General features: G+C 52.3%; 11 protein-coding genes across 11 annotated transcripts; 4 read left to right on the top strand and 7 right to left on the bottom strand.

Moving 5' to 3' along the window:
* Positions 1–36: 36 nt before the first annotated feature.
* Positions 37–1,054, bottom strand: SNOG_12515 (hypothetical protein; the record flags this gene model as incomplete). The annotated part of the gene is made up of 6 exons (XM_001802683.1): positions 37–101; positions 275–357; positions 408–493; positions 641–768; positions 854–894; positions 996–1,054. The coding sequence occupies 6 exons, from the start codon at positions 1,052–1,054 to the stop codon at positions 37–39; spliced, it is 462 nt and encodes a 153-aa protein (XP_001802735.1).
* Positions 1,055–2,770: 1,716 nt separating this feature from the next.
* SNOG_12514 (hypothetical protein) lies at positions 2,771–3,175 on the bottom strand (the record flags this gene model as incomplete). The annotated part of the gene is made up of 2 exons (XM_001802682.1): positions 2,771–2,853; positions 3,061–3,175. 2 exons carry the CDS (start codon positions 3,173–3,175, stop codon positions 2,771–2,773), a joined length of 198 nt encoding a protein of 65 aa, XP_001802734.1.
* Positions 3,176–4,102: 927 nt separating this feature from the next.
* SNOG_12513 (hypothetical protein) lies at positions 4,103–4,994 on the bottom strand (the record flags this gene model as incomplete). Its single annotated transcript, XM_001802681.1, has 4 exons — positions 4,103–4,135; positions 4,291–4,342; positions 4,801–4,903; positions 4,955–4,994. 4 exons carry the CDS (start codon positions 4,992–4,994, stop codon positions 4,103–4,105), a joined length of 228 nt encoding a protein of 75 aa, XP_001802733.1.
* Positions 4,995–7,263: 2,269 nt separating this feature from the next.
* Positions 7,264–8,045, bottom strand: SNOG_12512 (hypothetical protein; the record flags this gene model as incomplete). The annotated part of the gene is made up of 2 exons (XM_001802680.1): positions 7,264–7,825; positions 8,014–8,045. The coding sequence occupies 2 exons, from the start codon at positions 8,043–8,045 to the stop codon at positions 7,264–7,266; spliced, it is 594 nt and encodes a 197-aa protein (XP_001802732.1).
* A 352-nt stretch (positions 8,046–8,397) lies between these two features.
* Positions 8,398–8,813, top strand: SNOG_12511 (hypothetical protein; the record flags this gene model as incomplete). Its single annotated transcript, XM_001802679.1, has 2 exons — positions 8,398–8,580; positions 8,622–8,813. 2 exons carry the CDS (start codon positions 8,398–8,400, stop codon positions 8,811–8,813), a joined length of 375 nt encoding a protein of 124 aa, XP_001802731.1.
* A 1,679-nt stretch (positions 8,814–10,492) lies between these two features.
* Positions 10,493–15,161, bottom strand: SNOG_12510 (hypothetical protein; the record flags this gene model as incomplete). Its single annotated transcript, XM_001802678.1, has 5 exons — positions 10,493–10,584; positions 10,755–12,087; positions 12,137–12,202; positions 12,249–12,717; positions 12,769–15,161. 5 exons carry the CDS (start codon positions 15,159–15,161, stop codon positions 10,493–10,495), a joined length of 4,353 nt encoding a protein of 1,450 aa, XP_001802730.1.
* A 1,508-nt stretch (positions 15,162–16,669) lies between these two features.
* Positions 16,670–17,709, top strand: SNOG_12509 (hypothetical protein). The gene is made up of 2 exons (XM_001802677.1): positions 16,670–17,016; positions 17,062–17,709. The coding sequence occupies exons 1-2, from the start codon at positions 16,791–16,793 to the stop codon at positions 17,328–17,330; spliced, it is 495 nt and encodes a 164-aa protein (XP_001802729.1). The 5' UTR covers positions 16,670–16,790; the 3' UTR covers positions 17,331–17,709.
* Positions 17,710–18,324: 615 nt separating this feature from the next.
* SNOG_12508 (hypothetical protein) lies at positions 18,325–19,801 on the top strand (the record flags this gene model as incomplete). The annotated part of the gene is made up of 2 exons (XM_001802676.1): positions 18,325–19,416; positions 19,472–19,801. The coding sequence occupies 2 exons, from the start codon at positions 18,325–18,327 to the stop codon at positions 19,799–19,801; spliced, it is 1,422 nt and encodes a 473-aa protein (XP_001802728.1).
* A 1,729-nt stretch (positions 19,802–21,530) lies between these two features.
* SNOG_12507 (hypothetical protein) lies at positions 21,531–22,499 on the top strand (the record flags this gene model as incomplete). The annotated part of the gene is made up of 1 exon (XM_001802675.1): positions 21,531–22,499. The coding sequence occupies one exon, from the start codon at positions 21,531–21,533 to the stop codon at positions 22,497–22,499; it is 969 nt and encodes a 322-aa protein (XP_001802727.1).
* A 998-nt stretch (positions 22,500–23,497) lies between these two features.
* Positions 23,498–23,672, bottom strand: SNOG_12506 (hypothetical protein; the record flags this gene model as incomplete). The annotated part of the gene is made up of 2 exons (XM_001802674.1): positions 23,498–23,550; positions 23,621–23,672. The coding sequence occupies 2 exons, from the start codon at positions 23,670–23,672 to the stop codon at positions 23,498–23,500; spliced, it is 105 nt and encodes a 34-aa protein (XP_001802726.1).
* Positions 23,673–24,111: 439 nt separating this feature from the next.
* On the bottom strand, positions 24,112–26,027 carry SNOG_12505 (hypothetical protein; the record flags this gene model as incomplete). Its single annotated transcript, XM_001802673.1, has 5 exons — positions 25,691–26,027; positions 25,387–25,452; positions 25,237–25,337; positions 24,218–25,200; positions 24,112–24,164 (listed from the first exon to the last, which is right to left on the bottom strand). Exons 1-5 carry the CDS (start codon positions 25,694–25,696, stop codon positions 24,112–24,114), a joined length of 1,209 nt encoding a protein of 402 aa, XP_001802725.1. The 5' UTR covers positions 25,697–26,027.
* Between the last annotated feature and the right edge of the window lie 203 nt (positions 26,028–26,230).

The following is a 26,230-nucleotide window of genomic DNA, read 5'->3' as shown; positions in this document are numbered from 1 at the left end:
CGCCGTGTGAGGAAGGTATGAAGGAATGACGGTGGATCACGGTTGATCATGATACGAAGGAGGGAGGGGCGCAGGTGGTGGAAGAAGAGGTGCAAAAGTCCCTGGTGACATGTCAGTGTTTGAACTCAGCATGAGCGCTAGGAAATACCTTGTCATAGATCCTATTAATTTAGGTGGCAGACATCACGTAAGGGAAAAAATTGAGGTGGTGTGTCACCAAATGGCATTCTATTGATTGTTAGATGGTAGCTTGAGCGATGAGGCCTGAACATACATGTGATAATATCGTGAGTTACAGCTATCGGCAAACCTGATCCCGCGCCGGAAAACCAAGTCATTGAGTCAAGATAGCCGGCACTGGAGCTAAGTTAGTACAGTCGCCGTCAACTGGAAGGGGACTTACGTACCCGTTTGGGCTGCTGGTGGAGCGATCCGTGACGATCCGAGCCTCGATGGCAGGACCAGTAGTTTCACAGAAGTAGAACTCGTATTGCTAGGCCCAACGTGCTGTTGTTGTAGGTGGTGCCGGAGACGCTCGTCGATGGCACCGAACTAACGGTAGATGAGGTTGAGCTTCCGGATCTGCCAGAGGTCCTTGTTGTAGGCTGTAGGTTGCGCGTTGGTATCGAAGTTAGCAAACCTGGCTTTGCTGGCAGCCAGGTGCTTGCTGCAGAAGAGAGGCCATAGGTTGATATCCCTCTCCTGCCGTAGACTTTGTCTTGAGGCTGAAGCTGCCAATGTTACCGTTGGTCTTGGTAGCAAGGTCATCTATCTGGGTGAGCTGGTGTGAATAGCATGCAGTGGATGTGATGGTGCTTCTCAGGTGCAGGAGTGGTCACTGTTTTGGACTTACGGTAGATGAGATTTAGTTTGCGGATCTGCCAGAGGTCCTTGCTGTAGGTTGCGCGTAGCGCGTTGGTATAGAAGTTAGCAAACCTGGCGTTACTGGCACTGCAAGCGAGGTGCTTGCGACAGAAGAGCGGCCATGAGTCGACGTCCCTCTTCTGCCGCAGGCGAGGTTGCAGCGAAAAGTTGCTCTGGAACTGATCAGCATTTTGTAGTGGAAGTCAATATGCAGGATGACCTTACGCAGCTTGACCTCAGAAGCCAGGCGGGCCACCAGAGCCAGGTGCTCCGCCAGGAGCTGACCGCCAAAAACCCATCAGTCAAGGTGGAGAAAAAGAGTGTATTGTAGAGGAGAAGGAGGGGCAGCCTGGAGCGCAGAATAAATAGTCGGCAAGACAAATGAGCTGTGGGAGACGGCGCTAAGCGGGGCAAAACATCAAAGGTGAGCGAGAATCAGCAGGCAAGATAGGGGATTTGCACCGACACTGGCACGCTGCAGCACCAAGGTGAGCTTTTTATAGGCTTTAATTGTGACTCTAGATAGATATGGGCCAGATAAACCAGCTCCCAGCTTTCTACAACCTCCATACCATTGCTTTAAATGTTGTGATGCCCTCAATTTTTTCGATTTGGACATGGACGCTAGCGGGGAGCTCTCTCGGTGGCGCTCAACACCGCGTGGCACGTGCCAGGGGCTGCGTGCTGGCGGCGAATTTTAAAGTGCAATATGGTCATGATGGCCAGGTGAATAAGCCCCTGAAGCTATGTACGAGTACGTCCGAATAGATAGATGAAGCCATGTTTCTTCCTATGGTCGGACGGCCTGATGCATGCAACCACAAACCTGGTGGCTTGTCAGGGCAGCGAGCGCGGTGATATGCATCTTGAAGTGTTTGCTATGTGTGCAGAAGATGTGAGCCCTCCCTGCACGCTGCGTCTGGCGGGTAATCCAAAGGTTCTGACCCTTCTGGATGCTCGCATCTGAGTATTTTACAGCACCATACCCAAACTTAACACCCCATCAACACCATATGCGTGACCGCGAGGGAGTTCTAGCGGCAATATGCGGGGCTTAACACCTGCGGGCGGGACCCGCCTGCAAAGCGCGGCCTTGGGCAAATTATTACGCAGGTCTGTCGACAGCTCCGCGAACTTCAGCACCGACTTCGCACGGCCTCACGATTACCCTGCCACCAAAGCAACAGCAGCAACACATGTACACTGAGCTTCTCACCGTGTCACAGTGCCTGTATCAGAGAAACCTTGACCGGTACGCCGCAACCTTCGCAACAGGCCCTTGAGCACCTCCTGAACGTCACGACGGCCATCCAGGCTGACGGAGGCGGCACGGCCATGACCACAAGCAACAACCTTATGAAACCTCTAATAATTCAATATGTTGTCTGTCACTTAAGGCCTTCGCAGGAGCATGGCAGCATCAGCCTGTGTCACGTCGCAGCTCCATCTCCACACGCTCCGATAGCCCCACCTGAACGCAACAAAAAAATCGTCTCGGCACGAACAAGAAACGGCAATACAGGCACGAGATAGGAGCCATAAGAGGACATTGTGACAAGAGATAGATTGAAGTTGGTATGAAGAAATATGGGAGCGACAAGGGAAGCCGGCAACGCTCCTCGTCCTCCACGGAGTAGCTGTCGGCAGCCAGCTATGACAACGATACAGACCCTCTACCATACCAACTTTCAATGCGAGCGATCTCGTCTATGCCCGATTTTTTGCTCTTGTGTGGGCGCCGCAAGCACTTCCGTCCACCTCTTCGCACCGCAAGCCTCTACCGCACGAGCCCGCCCGAACGATTTCGCGAAGACGAGACACAAGGAAACGCATAAATAGGCAGTGACAAGAGACGGACAGAACGAGACAAAAAAAACTAAACAAAGCTCGTCTGCGACCGAGGGACTCATATACTCAGCGTTGCAGGAACTGCTTGCGCGACAACATTGTTCGACCAAGGACGCGCTGCTGGACCAGTGAGCTCAAGTTCTGAAACTCGTTAACATGTGCATACATGTGCGTAGAACCTCTGTCGAAGTGGAAGCTGTGGGTATGGCAGGTACTCTGCAGGACTCATCCAGCGTCCATGACTGCCACAAGGCATAATGGCCGCAGGGTTTGCGCGACACACCAACAGCGTCGAATGCGGCATGCAGGCATTGGACAAACAGCCGACTGAACGGCTGAAATACATACTTTGATACCAGGAGCTCCTGAGAGCAGGTGGTGGATTCTTTGGTTGCTGATACCAGCGGAGATGTGTGTGGAAGAAGGTTGGTGAGGTTGTCCGATCAGAGTTCAGACTAACCATCTTTGACAGACCGGCCAACTCCTTTCCCACGTCGCTACCGAGCTACGAACCCTTGAACACGATCTCGAACGTCGCGATACCTACTCCGATTGCCAGCGAGTCGTACTGCGGTGGATGCTGAGATACAAAACTGTCGGAGACACATGGCGGAATGTCCATCGCTGCGACAAAGTCAAGGCTTCTCAAGAAGACCCCACGCTGGCAACGCATATACTGGGCATGCCCTTAAAGTCCCCACATGCTTGTTTGGTATGATGGCGAAGCAGCCTGGTGGCGCTACGCGTCCAGCTGTTGGCGAACGCGCGGTCATCCGTGCAAGAATTACTCGGAGACAAGAATAGCGCATCAGACACAAATGATTAAGCATTATGGCCTTCGAGGGGACCCATCGCAAAGAATTACATGTTGTCATCAGGCATCGGGAGACATTGCAGCGGGGAAGGAGAAGGAAAAACTGACAACTGCGACAAGTTCTGCCCGTGGTGTCAGCGCTCGCGTGGCGAGCCCCAAAGCCACCCCACAAGCAGCAGCAGCAAAGGCCACCTGTCAAGCATCCTGATAGCGCTGCGTGCCGTCGAAGAAGTATCAAACCTGCGCATCCAGCTGTTAGCGAAAGCACGATCATCGGTACGACGATCGTGCAGAAACGACAACAGCGCACCAGAACAATAATTTGGAGTCGAGGCCATACAAACGGCTCATTGCAACAGTTTTAGGTAATCAACAGAAGATCGCGAGAGATCGCAGCTAAGAGGATGTGGAGACTTACAATGAAGACGGCGGTTCGTGCCTGTGTTGTCTGCACTCATACAACGAGCGCAAACAGCCTTACAGACAAAAGCAGCGAAGACCACTTTGGTGCGTCTGGCAGCCCCATGGGCGATTTGTGTTTATTGCTTGTCCGATGGTCAGCGAACGCGCAGTAAACTATGGCTGCGAGATGCGATGGCAGGAGAAGCGCTTCAAACAAGTTGTAAAGTTGATGTCATTGCCATCAAAGCCATCTTACCTAGACTTTGTCCATGACTGAAAGGCTTGCATTCAGTAAGGGTCTTCGATGGTCATCACGAGCGAAAAGGCATTGTTGGAACAACGAAAAGAACAGAAGGACTTACTTCATTCGCCTGGTCGAAACCTTCGGCAACGCCTTTTGAGCCAAGTTCTTCGCTGGGAAGGTGGGTGAGACCTCCAATCTTTATCTTTTCATCTGCGGATATATAACGGCGTCGGCAGATTGTGGCATTTGTGGTGGATAACGCAATGGGGAGTTTACGCAAGGCAGCACTTCCCAGCTTTCACCGATGGAGCTCGCGCTGAAGCTGCAACGGCACGATAAAATCTGCGATATTCAAGTCAGTGAGTATATATACCTAGTTCCTGAAGAAGCATTGACTGAAGTTTCGCTGATCAGATAAGAAAGGTATTGTTTCACAAGCAATGGACCACTCAGATTCGCAACGCGATGGGCTTCGGGAGACGTCATATGTTCCGGCATCTCTTAGCACCCGCCTGGGGTCTTCTCGCGTTCGGACGTCTCTTCGAGCAACATAACTGAAAACATATGTGCTATGAGGCTTGCGATTTTGCATCGTGCGAAGATGGGGGAATGCGAGAGCTGTACTTACCATGGAAGCAGGCCCGCAGTGACTTCTTTGACAATCGCATCTTTGTTCGCAAGGTCAGCATGTGTTCTCGAAGGATTTTGGAGACCATGAAAGTGAAATTTGGCTGATCAGAACAGAGTTTGGGATCTACAAGCAATGGACCGTAAGGACTTACCCGACCCAAAGGTCTTCTCGCATTCGGATTTGTCACGCATGTCTAGATCTTCTCTGCGACTCCTCGAATGTTTTGCATCATGCAAGTAAGGTAAAGAAAGCAGGATGGTACTTATTGTTCAGAATTGACTTGGAGGTCATGAGATTCAGACCGACCGAGGTGTGCTGACATGCAACGGTGGCCTTGGACTGGCACACTCTCAGTGCCTGTCTACCTCAGCTAATGGACCAAAAAGTAAGGTCGTGAAGATAGCTGGAATGAGGGTGTCAGTCCACTCGCGAGTCTCCTCAGATTGCTTAGAGTCTGCTTAATGAGGATCATCATGAAGATGTAAGACGAAGTTTGGAGCATGGGAATTTGACCGACCATTTATGGAAACTGCTTTTGTGTAGCAGCCATTTGGTAGACCTTGCGGTGAGGCCATGTCTTCGCGATAAAGCCTTCCTGAAAACAGTCAGTCAGGTTCCCCGAGTAGAAGTTCCAGAAAGCAGGCAGTGCTCAAGAGTCAGAGAATTTTGAGTCGACATGGGAGATTCGAGATGAACTATTCATGTCATCATAGAAAGAGGAAGAAGATGGCATGCGAGGAGCTTGTTACACGCCTGTGGGCGAGGCCCCGAAAGCAGCGCATGTCACTCCGACGGCCCTGCAGCCATCTCAGAGGCGCAGAGAGAGGACGCAGTCAGCAGGATGTGTTTGTGCGGGACACTTGCGTACCATTCTTGACACTGGTAGGTCAAGACATGTGGTTGCAAATCGCGATGGTCATGAAACGTCGCATCTGGCTACGGTCAGCAAGTCGGCAGCTCGGAGATATCCAAGTGCTGAGTCAAAATGCTAAAATAAAATGTACGGCCTCGACATCCATCAATGGCATAACGTGGGGCCATGGTGGTACAGTCTTGGTCCGACAACTGCATGCCTCCTCCTGGATAAGCTCCCGCCCACGCAGAAGACAGTCTTAGAAAAGAACATATACTACACGCCCCCGAGTCATAATCTGGAGCGAAAGCATGCAGCCTGATTTGTTCTTGGCCCTCCACCCGACACAAAGGAGCGAGTGGATCTTGAGAAGAGATATTGAAGATCTGGTCTCAGGTTGAACAGGCCAGTAGTGTGAAAAGGAGAAGGAATTGTGAGACTGGCAGACCTACCTTTGATGGAGAAGGTAGGCTGTGATGAATGAGCGTCAGCCACGATAAGCGCTGCAGAAGTGGAGAGGGGAATGGTGTATAATCTGTCCAGTGTTAGCACTTGCTGAGAAGAGATGCGACAAGAAAAGAATACAAAGCGCAAAGGGAATTGTGCCCATCAGATCAGCTCTTCTTTCATCGACGGTCTGTCATGGCCCCAGCAGAATGCCAGACATGAAACAAACTCAGAGATCATCACAACGTGCGCCAAAGCACACGCAAAGCTGCTCCCTCATCGATGGAAGGCAATCGTCCCAGGACTATATGTATAACTCAGGGCACCAACACCCTATCCATGAGAAATGCAGTGTCAGCACTAAAGCTGGTCTTTCAGATCTCTGAGGTAAATCCAGCAAGGCAGTACAAGTCCGCCCGTGGGGTTCTTTGCCTTTCCCAAGCCGGAACAGCCTGGTTCTACCCTGAGTCAAGTCACCATTGACTCCCAACGTCACCGGTTTCCAGGCCATCGATCAGTGTAATAGTCCTTGAGGGAGTATTGTGTGAGATCCGTGGACCAAGACGAACTCTCGTGGTTTAGCCCTGCTACATCTCCGGTCTGAAGACCATGTAGCCCTGCCTACCACCCGGACACGGGGTCGACGCCAAACTCCCCAAACTCCAGACTGGACACTGATTTGCAATTGAATAGTCAGATGGCCCGTAGTTTAATCTTGCCCAGCATCAAACCACACGATATGGGGTACAAGCGAATGGTCATCTTCATCCGGGCAGTGATCACAAGAGGAAGGACTCGATGACTTACTCCATGAATATCTCAGAGTACTATTGCTTGTTGAAGGTCTGAGCAGCAACATGATACAACGCGAGGCCGTCAGCCGAGCTTGTTGAAGCTCGTCGTCCATATATTCGCCCCAGTATGTCATAGCTCTTTCAGGTTTTCGGCACCCTAGCACTCGCCAGTAGGATCTAGTGTTGTATATGGCTCTCAATAAAGGCTTCATTCGACGGCGCTGTCGCCGACTACAGAAGAGGTAGAGGGGTGGTCCGCGCTCGAGCTGGCAGCCTATGTCGGAAGTATTAGCGGCATCGCCTTCTGTTGAGTATGAGGAGTACTGGAATCATACATTATGGAAGATAAGAGGTGGCATTTCTTGGTTAAGGAAGTGGTCGACCAGCAGGCTTGACGCGACTGTCGAGGCCGAAGGTGCCGGCCGATGGGCCTCGAGAGACCGAGAAAGTTGGGCATGTCGAGGGCAGTGTACTGGGCTCGATACTACTCATGCTTTCGCTACACGAGCAGTACTTTTCATGGTCAAAGGCAAAGGCGGAAGTGCGATCAAGCATTACCGTCATGCTGGCATCTTTGCGGCGAGAAGCTGAGGACTGACGTTCGATCTGCTTGTACCTATTAGCACCTGTGTCTCTCACGCCACCAATGGTGCGCAAATGGAGAGCCATAGATGGCGGTGGTGTTGTGTTGCGCTCCGCTCCATCACGACCCCACTTTGCCACGCGAGCGGCTGAAGGTTCAGAACGATGAGCGACAACCCCGTGGTCGCACAATGACAAGAATGAGTAGGCGGACATCGAAAAACCTTTGCTTACTACGGAGGGTGCCTCAGCTTGAGGTAGTCCTTGACGGTGGTGCTGCCGGTCTGTGGGGATAGGCCCCATATCAGAGTATACACAGAGGCAATACCAGAGCTCTATGACCAGCCTACGCAAAACGTTCTGGTTAGCTGAAGTTCATTGCGAATATCAGTGAGCATCTTTTGGCAACCGCCAGAGGAAGACCCGGAGCAGTGTTAAGGTAGGCGAGCCTGTCGGGCTGGAAAGCCGCAAAAAGCTGCCACCAAACGAGCGCCGCAGCGAGCAACAGGAGTGAGATGATGGGATGAAACTTACACGAGGTTGAAGACTAGCCATAGGGGATTCATTTTGAGGGTCCAAAGGTGCGGCAGGACGTGGTTGGTGTTGGGATGACTGGCGTTGGGATGATGGAGATGGAGGCGCGGAGGAGGCAGAAGGAGACGAAATTCTACCAAAGCCACACAACAACACGCAAACGCCGCGCTTGGACCATCAGCAACCAGCTCCCGTGGAGCAACGGTGGCGATGTCGGGGTGAGTTAAGTGCGGTAGTCTATGGAAGTGCTTTGGGTCAGGCACTTTCGCGTAAAGCATTCGAGTCACCGGATGAGCATTAGCGCTACCTCGAGTTGCTGCTGGCAACTGGTTGATTCTTTTGAGTCCTTTATACTTTGTGGGTGAGGCAATTGCTACCGCAACCATGAAGCGGCTCCTCCGAGACTGCTACCAGCCCGCCGCCAGCTACACCACTGTCTTCGCTCAGACAAGCTGCCCCTACCGGCTCTCAGGCTCCCACATCCCTGGTGTGCATCATTATATCCTCCTAAGGTCTCCGCCATTGGTTTCTAGGCCGTCTCGCCAGTTCAAGCCTAGCGATGGCCGAGTCTCTCACAGCCGCAGTCTCAACACTACACTACTCTCAAGCTCGTACAGGAAAAGATCTACTCTGGCCGATCCAACATCCGTATGATCATCAAGAGCTTCCCCAATTCATCACCCGGGCAGCGCACCCCTCCACCCCCAGGATCCCCGTTGTCCAATACTCCCATTTCCGGCGCGGACCGCAAGACCCCCACGGGCACGCACTTCCACAAGCACACCCAGCGCAGTCTATGAACTCCCTCTCTTCGCCTCCTCATAAAAGTTACCATCGAAGCAAACCCTGAGAAGCAGAGAATATAAAGGCGAAAGCCGCTGCAAAAGAGGACAGGACATCCAACCCAAACAAAGGCGACCTGGTGACGATCTAAATCAAAGTGTCAACTGGCAACTGAGATGACCGGTTGATGACATTAACAGAACAGTAGAGTTCAGAGAAGAGGGAAACAAGGACTCAGGTTGCGCAACTACACCAGCAGCACCGCGATGTCCCGGCAACGAATGGAATCGACCAGCGAATCGCGGGCATAGGCAGACGGTGGATGATATGAGACCAAGAATCATAGGAGAAGGGGAAAAGGACTCAGCTGGCGTAACTACTCCAACAAGACCACAATAGCACACGCAATCTGGCTTTTTTGAGCAGGTCCATCGCAAGTCTAAGCCCGGCAACTTGACCGCAAGACCTTACACCACCCCGCACCTCAAGCTATCACTGCACTACATACATCATATAACTCATGGTCCACATTGTGCAGCACACAACTATCAAGCATCCAGGGCGCATCCACAAGAAGTCTATGGCGAAAGAGACAATTGGGAAAGCGGCGCGGATCATTCTAAGCACAGTCACCCGCTGTGGTACATAGAGTCCCAACTACATTGTTTTCGTTGAATATGCTGAGTAGTCTGCTAGCTGAACACATACGCGCGATAAACCGTGGACAACATTGTCCTCCCACATCGTCACATTATTCCTCCGTCTCATTTTCTTCGCTAAGATCTAGTCAGAACATAATAGGGGATAATACTATCGAACATAGTATCGGAAAGGAGAGTGCAGAGATTTTACAAGGACATGGAGAAGAAGAAAACGCTCTGATCGTCAGAGCGGCCGAATCACGCATGAAGGTTGCTAGGCGTGACGCGGATGGGTAAGACAAGGGCAAGTCGTCGTGACAGCAATGCGTATATCGGAATAGTGGCTAGGCTCCGCGGAGTTCTTGGTCAAACCGCTCAGATACTTGAGCTAGATACATGGTCAGCAAGTTAAACAGATTCATGAAAGACACGACGCACTCTTGCTTCTCGTCTGGTGGCCGCCATAGTGATTATGCGCAGGATCAACAGCTGATGATCGGGAGGCTGATGACGGCTGCTTACGGGCCCTGCCGCTCGACGGAGTGACCCGGCTTGGAGGAGCGCGGCCGACAATGGATGAGGATCGCTGATCTCTGGAGTGCGAATTCGTAGAAAGTGAGGCTGATGGCACTGCCGCAGTCGTAGTAGAAGTGCGTGACGGGTTTGTGCCATAGGGATACGACCGGATAGAACGAGATCCGGAGGACGGATTGTCAGCAAAAGACTGAGATAAACTTCGCTGTTTCTTTGAAGAGCCACCTTCGCCAAAGGCACTCTGTCGCTTGTGTCCATGTGAACGATTGGACACGGTGAACGTATGGTCTTGCCGGTCACTGCTTAACTGTCCGCTGGTGTTCTGGGATTGCTTGAGTGAGGATGGAGGCTGATGCACATTGCGGATCTGATTGTCACGTCGAGAACCTGTGTACGTCTGGTGGCTAACAGCACCTTTGTTTAGTGGAACATGAGTGGGTTTGCGCTGATCGAAGCGGCTCGATTTGCTTCCAGGTGGAGGCATTAGCCGAGAAGCTGTATTTGCTTGTGATCTAGGCCGATCATTGCATTGAGAGGAATGAAAGCTTGATGCAGACAGCCTGTCCGATCGTGTAGGAGTTTCCAGAATACGCTCCTCGGATGAGCGCTGTGACTGGGAAATATGACGAGGGTCAGGAAAGACTGGCGTAGAGGGACGGCGGGGTCCCTGAGACTCTTCTCGTAATATCGCGAGGTCTTCTGATCCAAGTGAATCCGAAAGTGAAGACAACTCGGTTGAGGGTCGATTAGAGTGCTTCGATCCTCGGAGTGATCCACTTGTACCCTTCTCGATGCGTTCCTCGGTGGGTAGCAAGTTCTGCCAAAGTTCTTGTGTATCTTCTACCTGTTCGGCAGCGGGATCTACAACAGATAGGCCTTGGTCGTTATACAGCTGGCCAGAATCATCATTGTGCAACTCTTCGTCAAAGAGGGTATCGCTATGTCCTCCAGCAGATCTACGGTGATCACGGGTTGAGTGCTGCGTAGATAGCTCAAGGGATGCACTGGACGCACCCAATCCAGTCAGCACCAAGGTGTTGCCGCGGTTTACCTTCTTCTTGGCTTTGCCGGAATTGAAGATCTGGATCTCTTGAGCGAACGGATCCTGCGGCGGGAGCGAGGACGATGAAGTTTGCTGCTGACTGGCATGCCCGCTGACCACTTCCTTCTTCGCCTTACTTAGCTCCTCTTGAAGATTCTGTACAATAGCTTCGTATTTCCTGCGGTCAAACTCGATCTTCTTCGTATGCTCAGTCTTCTGCAGCTGGATCTTGGCTTCGGCTTCCTTCAAGGCAGAGTCTGAGTTTTCCTGGTGCTGGCGCAAAGTACCAAGGGTCTCCTCATGCTTGCGTGTCTTACTTCTAAGCTCCTCTTGTAGATGAAGTATTTGTGTGGAACTGATCTCTTGGGCAGATTCGAGTTCGGCAGTGCGATGACGTAGGTCTTCTCGCTCAAGAACAGGACCTTTGTGTGAGTCGCTCAACTTGGCCTCGTTAAGCTCCCTGGACTCCAACTTGGCTTGCAGGTCATCTTTTTCTTTCTGTAGAGCGGAGTTCTTATTCTGAGCGAGCTGAATAGCGGCTTCACTCCTTTTGCGATCTTCCTGTAACTGGATGTCCGTCTCTTGTCTCAGTGACTCGATTGCGCAGAGATGCTGGGAGATCTCGGTCTGTTGATGCTCACACGCCTCTTTGAGTGCCGTTCTGAGGCTCTCCGATTCCGAGAGAGCACTCTCGAGTTCAACCACCGCCTCCGTTTTCGATTGCAGCTCTTCCGACTTCTGCCTCATCTGCTCTTTGAGCTTAGAGACTTCTGACGCGCCAAAGGAATGGTCTTGCGCTGTACGCTGCAAAGCTTTGCATCTAGCTTCGATCTCCGTTTTCTGGTTTTGAGCTAGTTCAAGCTCAGATCTAGCGCTGCTGACGTCCTTCTTCGCTTCCTCGCATCGAGCTTTTACAGCATCAATTCTTTTGTCGTGCTGATCCACCAGCGCCTGCAGGCCATCACGTTCGCTGGTCAGGCGGTGGACGTCATTGCGATAGCCGCTCTCTTTGTCGATGAAACCTTGTTGGAGGTCCTTTTCGACCTCGTGTCGTAGCTGAGACACATCTGGAGGCTATGAAAGGGCTGTTAGTAATCGTCGATATAGACAACAGATTCATTACCTTAGCTTTCGCTTTGAGTTGCTCTGACAAGTTTGTGTTCTGCTCCTTCAGCAGTGAGACAGAGGCCTATTGGAGATCAGTCATGTTCCATGTGTGCGCATAGCTTACTCACATCATAGTCTACGAGCTTGCGATCGCGTTTCTTGATATTGCACTGCAGTCGCTCGACCTCGGCTTTTGCAATCCTGCATTCTTCTTCCAACTCTTTGGTCTTCTCCCGCAAGTCTTGTGCCACCTGCACAAGGTTTGACGGTTTTGCATTGTCACCGTGAGCAGCGACATCCACGTCGGCAAGCTGGCGTTCAAGCTGAACTCTCCGAATGTCAAGTTCTCCCTCAGCACGACGCGCATTCTCGAGTTGTTCGTTCAAATTCTGTGTTTGCTGGCGTTCGGCTTCCAGCTCGCCTGCCAGGCCAAGTTTCGCCTCTTGGGCTTTGCGGCTCTCTGCCGCAACCTCGTCGAATCTGAGCACCTCGGAGCGCAAATGTTGCAGCTGGCCGCTGATGAAGGTTTTAATATCTTCGGTAGGGTACTTCTTGTGCTCTATAAAGCTCACAAGAGTGTCAAATTTGGAGCAAAGGCTGGTATGTGTGTTAGCTCATCACTGATGGCGTTCACTGAGTCGTACTCACCTGCTGTGTACAAAGCGCAACATCCCTTCTGCCTTGTTGACATCCTTCACTGTGAGAAATGATGTATCTTGGAACTTTTGTAAAGCATCAAGACACTCTTGGACACCTGAGTTCTCACACAGTCCTGAAGTCACCCCATCCATAGAGCTTTGCAGAGTCTCGAGCTTTTGGACGATCTGAGTAGAACGATCTCCAAGCTCGCGTTGAACGCTCTGAAATGAAGGCAACAACTTGGCTTCGAGGTCCTTACGCCTCGTCCTCTCCTCTTCGTACATACTGCTCTGCTTGGCCAAGTTCTCCGCTAGATCCTTCCTCTTGGATTCTGATATGATGAATCTCACATACAGCTCGTCGATCGTGGCTTTCAGTGTTCGATGGCCTTTTGCTAATGTGTCGACGGTCGCCTCGAAATCATGCTGCAGCGAGACTTTCTCGTGCTCCATTTCTGTGATCTTTTGCTGCAGAACCTGCTTGCACTCGTCTTGAAAGGCAAGTGCAGACTTCTGAGACTTCTCGTGGTCCGTCTGGAGTCCAGTGACAAACTTCTGGTTTCTGCTGGCCTTTCCTCGCAGCTGCTTTGTGCTCTCTTCGAGGGCGGCGCACTTCACCTTCCACTCATCAATCGTGTCGGAGCTTCGCTGAATTTCATCTTTGAGGAGGGTCTTGATCTCTTCGAAGTGCGCTTTCTGTGTTGCCATGTCATGGTCCTTCCGGTCTCTGTCCGCATGATGAGCTTCGCGCAGACCATCCAATGTCTTGTCAAAGTCATCTTGCACATCCAGGTCATGACTCCGAACTAGTGTAGATGAAGTGACATGCTGTGGACCGCTAGGCACCCCACGCTTCTTCTGCACCTTCTCCACACGGTGAGGCTGGTTGTGGTTAATGACTGTGTAGAGAATAGAATCATCCGGTTGGTACATATGTTGCTTGCGTGTACCAGTCTTCATGGGTTGTGGCAGGTGAGACTTGGGATAAGCGATCGGATGTTTTGGATGAACAGTAGACTTGAAGCCGATATTGTTCTCACTGCAGTCGCCAGTGAGGGCGTGTTGTCCAAATGCAGCGTTCTGCAGTCTCGGTTGAGGTACAGTAGTGACATGAAGGCGGCTGTGTGGTACTGGAGCTACAAAAGACACATTTGGAACAAGCTCGTGCGGATCACCTATGAGCTGCGACTCTTGCAGCAAGATCTGCTGATCATCTTGATGGTTGAATGCTTCTGCGGCTTGCTGGGTCGTCTCTTCTAGTAGATTACCAGTCATGTCAGTCGCTGGATGTAACACAGGAAATCTCTCGGTGTGCAGCGGGTGGAATTGGCTCCCTTGAACTTCGAGATGTTCGAGTGGCCTTGGCACACCTCCCGCCACTTGCCCGTGATCATCTTGGTATGTGTCCGCTGTCCCGGAATCATTGTTCACAGTCCGACTGTGATGGGTGATGTCTTGCTCAACCGAAGGGCTTGCCATATTCTCCGAGGTAGGCTGATGCTCGACCGTGTCATCAGGACATGGTGCCTGGCTGGCGCGGAGAGCGGCAAGGTACGATCGAGGCGGCCACGGCACCCCATGGGGCTTTTTATTGGCAATTTTCTTGCCCTTCTTGCCTTTCTTTGGCTTCGAGGGCTTCTTCGGAACGCGAATATCACCATTATTGGGCCATACGGAGGAGGGTAGGTCAGAAAAGATATCGTGCAGACTATTCCTACAGGCTGCTGTTAGCTGGTTCTGCTGAACCGCGAACGGGAAAGCATACTGTTCGCCCCCTCCAACCTGGACCTTGCAAGCTCCCACAGAAGTGTGCGATGATGGAGCATGGACATCTTCGACGACATGTTCTTCGGCATTGGGAAGGTCTTGAGGCACAGCATCTGCGGTCACAGTAGCTGGCAGGTGTGGTGGCGAGGTGATAGGGGCGTGGTCTTTGGGGCTGTTGTTACTGGTCGTGTGCGAGTCGAGAAAGTCGTTACCGCCGTTGCTAGATTGTGCTGTAGCTGGCAACTCTATCAATTGCTGTTTAGATGGGACCTCGACCTCTGGGGGAGTCTTGCTGGTAACTTTCTTCGGTTGCCCGAAAGTGAATCTGACGGGTGGGCCATCGGCGTACGATTCCTTCGCGAGCGGCTTGAAGACCAATGCATGTGAATCCTTCGCCTCGGCACTCCTCCTGACGGAAGTCCGCTCGAGCAGTGCTGTAGATCGAGGGCTCAGTGGGTCGTTATTCCGGGGTTCTCCGAGCTGTGTCTCAGGAACGAAGAATTGGCTGTTAGGTACTTGGACGATTCCGGAGTCTGATGCTCGCTCCTCATCGGCAGACTCCCGGTCGACTTGATTTCTCAAACGTGAAGCTGTGCGCCTTGCTGGCTGCTGCCCGTGAGGAGTAGGCTTCCCCATGGCGTTGAACGCCGGTGAAGGCACTGCACAACAAGCAACGCAAAGCAGGTGCCGGAGTACTAAGCGACCGTCCGAAAGCTCAAAGTGAAGGGTGTATGAATAACAAGTGAGGAGAGGAGGTGTAGAGGTATGGAGGTGTGAAGAAGGTTGTGAGCGAAGGTGGCGAAAATCTCGTGTGTTCCTCAGCGATTGAGGAAGTCACGATGAGCACCCACGACCTCACCTGCGCCTGCCACCCGCTTGAAGACATGATTAAGCGCAGCATTCTAGGAAACTCGACAACATACAGCACGATTATGACTTCGGCGCGGCAACTTACTGCTTGCGCTTCGCTGCGATGTTCCATATGTGATCCGTCCGAGAACCAGCAAGTTCTTACCCATCGATACACATCGTCGTGCCCAGTCTAGCACCTTCCCAGGAGTCGCGATAAACTCATGTGCCCAAAGTCACAGATGACTCCCACGATTGACTCCACTGCGCCTCTCGACAGCTTTGTGGAGCATCTCAATGTTGAAGACAGGCACTCGAAATAGCATGGCACACAACCTTGTGCGAACGGCTATCGCCCATAGATGCGTCTCGAAATGGTAGCTTACGACGAGTATTCAGCTCGCTCACCATCTGTTTCGCCCCGCATCATCCTTTGCGCCACATGCTGATTGCGCAGATCAGCTACCAAAGTAACATGAGGTTCACTGGGGTCCGAGTGCCGCGAGCGCTGTTAAAAACTAAGTGTTCACCGTACCGGCCGTTACCTCCATGGGTTTTCCTGCTGGTCGACGTTGCCCGCACGTGACATCGCACAATGCAAAACTCCAGGAGTGTATCAGTCGGTTCCAGGCTGATGACTCGACATGCCTACTCAGTCGGTGAGTTGCCACCCATAGAAGTCCTGGCGCTACTGTGTACGCTGGAGTATCTCATCCAGCAATCTCAATTCTTTCGAAGTTGTGTTCCCGTTGGTGCTTCAGAAGTCTACTAGTGGCGGTGGTAGTGGGTAAAGACGTCCTACAAATAGTCGACACTATCGCGGCCTCACCGACAGCGGCAGCTGCCACATGTTAATGCGAACTAAGGACCGCCTTGCATTCAGGCGAAGAGTCGTTGTCGTCGTTTCGCACCCCTGAAACGAAAATCGAGCCCATGCGCAAGCCCGGGCGCTTGCAGAAACCTGCGCCCAACCAGACTTCATCCCGTCCTAGCGTCCCTGCAAGGTGATCTTTCTTGAACCTCCTACGCGCCCACTACAGTGCGAGATCTGCCAATCCGCTCAGCTTACGATTCCAAGACGCACATCTGCTACGCCAATCCCGCTATATTAAGAGAATGGCGTGAGGATGTCTGCCGGCAGCCAGCCAGGGATCTCATCCAGACGCAACTATGATTAGCGCCTACATGTGCTCCTGGGCTCAAGGCCTCGTGGGGTATTGGCCTGGGTAAAAAGGACGCTGGAGCAGAAAATATAGGGATGCTGGTCCGCTCTTGGTAGCGAGTTGTTGGTATTCCCTTTGCGTCCGACCCGAGTTGATCTCGCGACCTCCATACGACCGTCGTACCACCAAGAACTCTTGCTCGCCAATCTACCCGTCGACCACGCCGCAACAACACGTCGGTAGACTAGCCATCATGAGCAAGACTCTGCTTCTCAGCTTCCTGCTTCCGCTCTATGTGCTTGCACAGTCGAGCTCGACACCAAGCCAGCTCCCGCCTGCGCAATACAATGGAGGCGACGACAACCCAGCCGACCCAAGTGATGCTGGTGCAGCGGGATCTCAGAAAGGCGCCTTCACACTCTCGAGCGGTGCTTTGGCAGCAATCATCGTGGTAGCAGTCATTGTGGTCATCGGAGGCAGTACGTTGCACCCTACTCATCTAGACGTGTACTAACCATTCGCAGTTGGCTCCGCAACTCTATGGTGGCTCGCAAAGAAGCGGCAATGGGATGTCCGACAGTCCATTCGTCGTGCATCACGCCGGTTCACTGGTCGTGGAAACACAGACAACAAGCACCAGAAGCGACAGAACCGAAGAACTAGCATCCGTCTCAACTCTCCTCCGCTTGGCAAGAACAACAAAGCCAGACAAGAGCACGATCTGGAGAAGGGTCTGCCCATGACGAACAAGGAACCCAAGACTACGACCATTATTTCGAGTGCGAAGCAGTAGTCCAGCCCCGCCGCTACAGCGACATAAACTCAGAGCAGATCATCTTTGATCTCCGAAAAGATACCGGCTCCATCAGTCGAGAAGGAAGGCCGCCATGGGTTGTAGATATTATGAAATGAGACGACGACGAATCAAGCTCTGGGAGCACAGGCTGGTTTCGTCATGCCAGACGACGAATCAAGCTCTGGGAGCACAGGCTGGTTTCGTCATGCCAGACGACGAGAGTTCACGTGTATGAAGTGCACCATGGGAGTTCACAAGCCATTGGGCTTGCTTGGAGTATTTGCGTTCAATGTCCGCTATCTTTGTACCGTATATGATATCCCTGTGCGACTTGGAAGTTTCAATACCAAAGGCGAATTGCCTTGTTACCTTTCTGCACATCGTTGCCCAATTTTCTCGAGTGATAGCCCAGTTGACAGTCCGAACTTGCTCGAAAGACGAGTAATTATAACCGCCAATCAAAAGAACCCCCCCCCCCCCCCCACATGTGACAGAAAATAGGGCGCTTGGCGAAGCGAGTATGGTCTGATTCTGTGTACACGGGAATACCACGGTTTCGGCACGCGCTGACTGGGCACTTTGGATGTCATAAGATCGACGTTAAGATGCGTCTTTCATTGGCACGCGTAGATCTTTGGCTCTAGAATAGGCTTCAGGCTGCATGCTACCATTGAGCAAGCAAGATGACTGTAAACTCCCGTGAAGCTACTAAGCCATCACTTTCCATGAAAGGCGACCAGGGTGTCTGAAGCTGTACACAGAGCCTTAGCATTGCAAACAAGATTTAGCAAAACTGTTGATAGCTCCAGGCCGTCAAATCCCTTGTTCACTTTTACTCGTAGTTAACAACCTGTGGTGTGCTGTAAAGTCGGGGCACTTCCGGTCATGTGACTTGGCGAAGCGGACTCCAGCTAGCGCGTTGGCCTGGCACGCGTCTCCACATCAACTTTCCGTTTAACCCCTCACTTGACAACACAATTCTGTCGCGGAAATGTCGCACCGTATCCGCCAGTCCAATGAGAGGCCAACTGCAAGCCGCCAGTCACTCGCAGCGACCCCGAGTCGAAATGCCACGGACCAACTGCCGCCGTACAAGAAGCCATCGCATCCACTGGACCTGGAAGCAACGCGGCAGCTTCGAGACCTCCAAGGGCGCAACCTCAACGATGTCAAGCGCCACAATAAACAAGCTACCGAAGTTGTCACCGCGGTCGCAGCGAGCGTCAACGATGCATTGCGCGAACACTCCGAATACATGGCGCGAAAGCAGAAGAAGTGGGATGCAGGCAAGAGCCTGGACGACCGTGAAACTGAAGAGGAAAGTATGAGGGCACTTCAAGAAAAGGTGGAAGAGGCTACGGCCAAGCTTGAAGAAAGCATGCGCGCTGTCATCGACTCTGGTGTGGCTGCACAGCGCATCGATGACACGCTCGACTGGCTGCGACAGCATGCGCCCAAGCAGCTCGAAGACGAGTACAACACACAGAGGACCCAGCGAGCAACGCAGCGGCAGAGCCAGATCAACAGCCAACGCAGGCAGGACGGCGATGAAGATCTGAGCGACGCAGAGCTCAGTGACGGTCCCACTCCTGGCCCAACCCCTCTTGATGGATCGCGCATCACCCTCACTGGTGTCAACGAGCTCTTCCTAGACCACCAGCAACGCCAGAAAGACGTATACACCAGCAAATCGCTCACGACACGTTACGCGCGCAACAACGACTACCGCGAGTTCAAGCGCATGGTTCACGACGCCAAGTATGGCGATGGGGGTCCAGTGCTCGGTCACGAAGATACATGGTTCACTGAGACTGGGTCACCGGCACCTGGCATCACAGACACACAGCGCGGCGACTTTGATGATGACGATGACATAGTCATGGACAAGGCGACAATTAGCATAAGATGTCCCTTGACCTTCCAGCAATTCAAGGAACCGTACACAAGCACAAAGTGCCCGCATACATTTGAGAAGCACGCGATTGTGGAGATGATCCGGACGAGCACAAATTCCACAGGTACCAGAGGACCGAGAGGAGGAGCAACGAAGGCGGTCAACTGTCCCGTGGCTGGTTGTGACCAGGTATTTTCTCTCCATGCGTTTCACGATGTGTGCATCCACTAACAGTCCGCCACAGAATCTCACACTTGACGATCTCCGCTCCGATCCCCTACTCATTCGTAAGATCAGGCGCATGCAAAAGGTCGAGGCTGCAGCGGCGGGCGACAGCTCAGATGATGAGGCTGTTCAGGCGCCGAAGCGTGAGAGGCAACAAGTGGATGGCAGCAATGACGCATCGAATTCATCGTCAAAGATACTAGTTGCATCATCACAACGGCCACCGCAGTCGAGCATGGTGGAGGACTTGGGTGATCCGAGCGACGACGACTCAGTTGCACAGCGACCGCCGCAAGGCTCCATGGTTGAGGACCTGGGTGATCCGAGCGAGAGCGAAGATGAGTTGTAGACACCCTTCGCATCCCGAGCGCCGAAACAGTGTAACCATTCATCGCTCACAACTTCCACGGATATGCAACGGCTATCTTTTCCATTGCACCGGAAGTCACAGCTCTAAGCCGCAAGCCGAGCGTTAAGAGCCTCGTTGCGGTTCGGCCCATGCTCGTCGGCCGCGGATCGAACGCGCAGGACTTCTGCAACACCGCCGCACCTCCAGATGGACCCTGAAACATGTCAAGTTGGATCTTGGTGCGGACACCGTAGGAAATCCGACAGTCGATTTCTTCCTGGAATATGCTTGTGATGTGCACGTCATGCAGCAACTATCGACTCACTGGGCTGCGGATAAGCCGGAGTGTGCACGGAGGTCGCTTGCGGGCTGAGGGAGGATTGGCACGTGAATGTGGTAAAATATGTGTGTTGATGTATTATTGTATTCAACAGACACAAACATCAGCAAAAGGGGAGCTTGTGGGCGGTGGGAATTGTTGAGACCGAATTCAATGAATTATGGCGGCGCATCACGTCAGATCAGCACTGCGGTGAAGATGGCCAATGCGCGGTACTTTTACGATGAGGAATTACTTTGATAGCACAAAGTAGCTTCGCAAGCTACGCTTCAAAATATAAATTCGTGGTGTTGAGTTGTACCAAAACTCCATTGGTCGAGCACCGGTCCGTCGATGCAACGTCATTGCACAAGACAGCATTCGCGGTTCCGCATGCAGTACTTGCATGATGAAGTCGTACCTGAAGATCTCACACATCTTGATCATCGGTTCAAAATCAGCAGCACAAGCTGTCAAGTACTGAAGCGGTGACAGGTCAACCTACCGATAGAAACGCGACACATGTCAGACCACCCTCCTGGATGAGGTACCTATGAGATCACATCCCAAGAAGATCACAAGTAAACACCAAACCCCAAATAAGCACTACCCGATTGGCCGCCCCAATCATACAGCGCTCGCAGAACGCGCTGCGTGGAGGAGCTGCTCGAGGTAATGCGGGGAAGGCACGCAAGACCCCTCATCCAAAGGAACGTCGTATTGGCGCAAGCCAGACTGGACTACGATTGACTTTCGTGCTTTGTTGTTAAACATCCATCCTTCTCTCTGACAATAGCTTCGTTGTATACATCCTCAGCTTTACATCTTCCTTGCGTGTCCTCGTCGTCTGCTTCTACGCGCAAGTGTTGGAGCACTAGTGAAAGCGATAGCCCCACTTCCCTCGCTCCCATCCCATCTTAGCGCGGACGAGAGCAGCAGGAGGTACGCACAGCTTCTTCCCTTCACATCTTCCACCGCCCAGCGCAGTTGAATCGCGGGTTCTTTCGGAAAGAGATGGGTTTGCGAGCACGTGTTGACACCGTGCGCGCTTGCAGTTGCAAGAGTCGTGTTGCGTCGCGGAAATGCATGGCGATGTCATTGCCGGGCAGCTTGCCGCTGCAGCAATCCACGGCCGACAGAGCTTCACTGCACGGCCGTTGCGCGCGAACACAGTGATGGGCATCTGTGACGGTGGAGTAGGCGGGCGAGAAGAAAGAAGAGGACTTGCATATACATTGGCGTTTCATTCTCGAAATCGTGCTTGTTTCTTTATTGCTTCACTGAGTCGTTTATTGTCTTGGCTTCTTCTTTCACATTTATACATCACTCGAGCCAGCAGTCCACAGCTTCACAAGAAGGGGATAGAAATCCATCACTAATCAGACCATGACAACTCTAGCCCCCATAAAAATGCCCCAAGCCGCCCGCGCCTTCGAATCCACAAAGCAAACCTCCGAAGCCGTCCTCTCCGACGCTTCAAACGCCATGTCCAAAGCCGCAGAGAACCCAAAGAAAGCGACCACAGACCTCCTCCATACTCCCTTCATGCGCGCCGCCCTCCCCTTTATCAACGGCGGCCTCGCAGGCATGACCGCCACAACCGTCATCCAGCCCGTCGACATGGTCAAAGTACGCCTGCAACTCGCCGGCGAAGGCGTAAAAACCGGACCCAAACCCACGCCCGTAACCGTATTTAAAGACATCCTTGCGCAAGGAAAGGTCATGGACCTATACACCGGCCTGAGCGCCGGTCTACTCCGCCAAGCAGTTTACACCACGGCGCGCCTCGGCTTCTTCGACACATTCATGAAATCCCTCACCGCGTCCGCAGAAGCAAAAGGCAACGCTATCGGCTTCAAAGAGCGCGCAGGCGCCGGTCTCGCTGCAGGCGGTCTTGCCGCCGTCGTGGGAAACCCCGCGGACCTCGCGCTCATACGCATGCAATCGGATGGCTTGAAGCCCCTGGCGCAGCGCGCAAATTACACATCTGTCGTCGACGCACTCAGTCGGATAGCGAAGAATGAGGGCGTGGGTAGGCTGTGGGCTGGCGCGTATCCGACCGTTGTGCGCGCGATGGCGCTAAATTTCGGACAGCTGGCATTCTTCTCTGAGGCGAAGAATCAGCTCAAGACGACGAATCTCTCGTCGCGGACTCAAACGCTCACTGCCTCAGCCGTCGCAGGCTTCTTCGCGAGTTTCCTGTCGCTGCCGTTCGACTTTATGAAGACACGCTTGCAGAAGCAGACGCGTGCAGCGGACGGGAGTCTGCCTTATAAGGGCATGTTTGACTGCTTCAGAAAGGTTGCAGCCGAGGAGGGGTTATTAAGATTCTATCGTGGTTTCGGAACTTATTATGTGAGAATTGCGCCGCATGCGTGAGTTTCCCTCCCCCTATCTTTTAACGGTGCATACACTAACATACTAACAGCATGGTAACGCTCATTGTTGCGGATTACTTGGGCTTTATTACGAAATAAAGCAGTAACTTTAAAGGCATTGTATGACTGGTATAGCCGGCGTTTTCCGGCGTTTTGAAGCGTTTCGTACGTTTGGGGGTTTTATGATATCTATCGTACTGCGTCTCTAGTCGAGATTGCAAGGGGCGTTTGATTTGGGCATATCATGACTTGTTGAATCGGACGGCATCAATGTCCTTGCGCTGAGTTCAGCACGTGTAGGTAGTCAACGTTAATGAAGACGCTGTCACAATCACCAACTTCTACTTCCGCTTGGCAAAGAATTCTAGTCACTTCTTGAAATGTTGCGCCTAGTATACATCCGCATCGCAGTCTGTGAGGTCGTGCGAGCTGTGTGACGTAGGAAGCAGGCCGCTTGTATCATTGTCGCAATGTGCTTTATACCTGCACAGATGACTGAGAAGTGAACAGAAGATATGCCTGCGCGTTGATTGATGCGAAGGTGAAGCAAAGATTGCGTAAAGAAGAGGTAGACAGTATGACGGCAAGAAAATACTTGTTGGCTCCGATATACTGATTTCATATCGAGTGCCGGACTTGCAAGGCCGACGGACTCGACTTGTAGAATAGAAAGCTTGTGTGAAGAGAGAAGAGCAGGTCTAGACAAGTATCCTACAGTCAGCATTCTCTTTTCGAGGGAATCGTTGGGTCGCACAATTCTTTCGTGGTCCTGTTTTGCACGCTTCCGAGGCCGTAGACTGATGTCGCAATATGAACGAGTGCATAAGCATCACTTTTGCACATCCGAGCAAACACATCGAGAATGCATGTATATTCAAAACGACCCGACCTATCCAAGATTTCCCACACCAGTTCACGCATTGCAATCAACAATCCCATCCATTATTCCAGCGCTAATCCAAAACTCCAATAATTCGTATAATATGATCGCTCAGCCCTTCAAGGGCCAGCGCTGTTGCTGTCGCGGGCGGTGTGTTCGTCATTCGCAAGCGCTTTACATGACAGTGCAAGGAATGATGCAGCACGAGCAGTCATCGGTGCTGAAGCAAGAGCACTTGCCACCTTGAGGCTTGACGATCGAGCTGGCGGTAGAGGAGGCGGTGGAGGCGGGCATTTTGGAGATCGAGTTTCGAGGTGATGAAGACTGGTGACATCGTTAGCATCTTTTTGTCTCCGTTCGGCGCAAGAAGTACCTACGAATTTGATTTACCGGTGAGAGTAGGGTGGTGGTGAGGTTTGACGGCTGTTGGTTCCAGAGGGGCGGAGGTTATGTATGGCCGAGAGGAGAGAGTTGATGCGGTCCTGCTTCACAGTTGGGGCGGCGCTAGCCTATGACAGCTTGGCGCGGGAGAGAGGTGACGTAATGCTTCGTGGCTCGTTGTGGCGCAAACGGTATTTGGAAATAGCAACATCACACTTGATGAAAATAATGAGTGATGATATGAATTTTGCATTTACTGAACTGGGTATGTTATCGTATGAGCAAATATTGTGTGAAGTGGGAATGTGCTGCATCAAGCCCCGTCACGTCTCGCAGAGTACTCTGAAACATCTTAGACGTCCCTCCAAGTCGGCTCCGTCTTCTCTTGCCATGGCGTCTTGACAGCTATAGCATGTTAGTATGATCCATACACTGCTGGAGTTACGACATTTACATACCATTGTTGTCGCTGAACGGGTCGTCTTCATCCTCCTCTGGCTCGCTTTCCGGTGCAGCCTGTTTGCTGGGTGTAGGGGGCATGGGTATGCTCATCGGCCTGGGTGGCTTTGCTGGAGCTTGCTCATCGATGCGCAAGCCGGCCATAGCAGCCTCTGCCGTCGGTGATGAGCTCAATTCGTTGTCACTATCACTGTCGTCGTCGATGCTCTTGTCCATGATTTCGAAAGCCATCAGGCCCTTGACAAGCTCGTCGTTGGCGTTGAGCAATCCACCAATGTACTGCTCAGACTCGACGAGATGAATGTACCGTAAGATCTGACGACGAAGTTGCTTACATGTCTCGAAGCGGCGCATGACTTCTGGGTTTTCACTGACTCGCTGTTGCTCTCGATTGATGAGTTGTAGTCCATTTAGCAAATTCGTACTTGCAACGTTCGCGGAAGCGATAGTCTCTAGGAGTTGACCCTTCTCTTTCTCCAAATTGAAGGCTTTCCCCCGAGTCTTTTTGTCCTTCTTGTCCCTCTTGAAGATTGAAGAGCTAGACTGAGTCGTGGCATTTCCCAACGCGACAGGTCTACTTGACGATGATGAAGAAGCTTGCTGCGGGACAGGGCGTCTAGAATGAGGAGGGGACGGCGGAGGCGAGTTATGCTCCTCACGCTCACGTGCAGCTTCGGCGTCCTGCTGTCGAACGATGCGAGACTGTTGCGGCTGGGGGCGCTTAGTGCGAGGAAGTTCTTTATGTAGTGCTGCTATACGCTCAAGGCCTGGAGTCCCCTTGTACGCAACAGCCCATTGCCGGAAGAGTACGTTGACCTTTTGTCGCACCTCAGAGTCGACCATGTCGTCTCGAGCGAGGATACGTAAACGTTCAAGAAGTGGCTCATCGGCGAATGCTTTCTGAAATCTCGTGCCAGCATTCTGGATTAGCGCATCTAGGATGACAAGCGCGCGGACCTGTCGATGCACATTTCCGTACTTTCTGTGAGTTATCAGCATTTATGGAGCGAAGTTCGACGCTGGTACATGCAGTTTCTTCCGGAGCGCCCGCGCTGCTTCTGTCGGACCCGAAGCCTGGATGCGAATAACCTCGATCAGGTCCACAACGCCACCGATATCCTATGTCATTTAGTACATGGTCTTGGTCTTCTGGAGCATCGAATCTCACATTCTCCTCATATTGTTCGCTGGTCAACCGATCGACTTGGACCGTGACAGCCGAGAATGCATGCTTCTACGCAGTGTTAGACTTTCTCGAGGCTATTTCATTCAAACATGAGGATTCAGTGGCGGTCTTCCTGTACGCTAGAGCTCCCAACATGACCAAAGTATTCATATTGCCGAGAGTGACATGCGCAATCCCTCCCGCTGCTTGCACATGACGAGGTCCGGAGACATGTCAGGCAGAGTTGAGGAGCCGTTGAAAGCTCGAGGAAGATAAGTACAGATTCGCTTGATAGGATCATCCTTACCGGCATTGTCAGACAGCGCTATGTACGCGAAGTTGCACTTTCGGTTATTTCTCGTGTCGGACCACTGTAGAGAACAACGATGCAGGTGGGCGTAAGGTCAAAGATGTGCTTGATGGGTCTCTGTCGATCACAAGCTCAGCAAACTTGGTGTCGCGGTCCGATTCCAGTTCAAGATAGCACAATCAGTTGGCGATCTATGATGTAACTGCTTTTCGGCTATCATCTAGTGATGAATGTTGTGGTGTGTTTGTGCCTAACTGTCTCTGCGAGAATAGTTGAAGTTAGGGAAGCAATCGCAATTCCGGCAAGGCACGCGGAATGTAAATGGTGCGGGACGGGTGCCTTGATTGCAGATGGCTGCCCGAAAGAGCCGCCCCGCATGATGATGCGGCAGGTGGTGGGGGCTGAATAAGCTCAAGCTACCCTGGTCGCATCAAGCGTCGCGTCTTCATAGCGTCCTTCACCAAACTTCATGCTTCGTACTACTGGCATATCTCGACCGCGATCAGATGACGCGCGATGAGTACAGCAGACATGTTG

This window comes from Parastagonospora nodorum, assembly GCF_000146915.1.
Source record: "Parastagonospora nodorum SN15 chromosome Unknown scaffold_22, whole genome shotgun sequence".
Taxonomy (NCBI): Eukaryota; Fungi; Ascomycota; class Dothideomycetes; order Pleosporales; family Phaeosphaeriaceae; genus Parastagonospora; species Parastagonospora nodorum.
The sequence above is the reverse complement of the archived record's forward strand: the minus strand, read 5'-3'. Positions and strand labels throughout refer to the sequence as shown.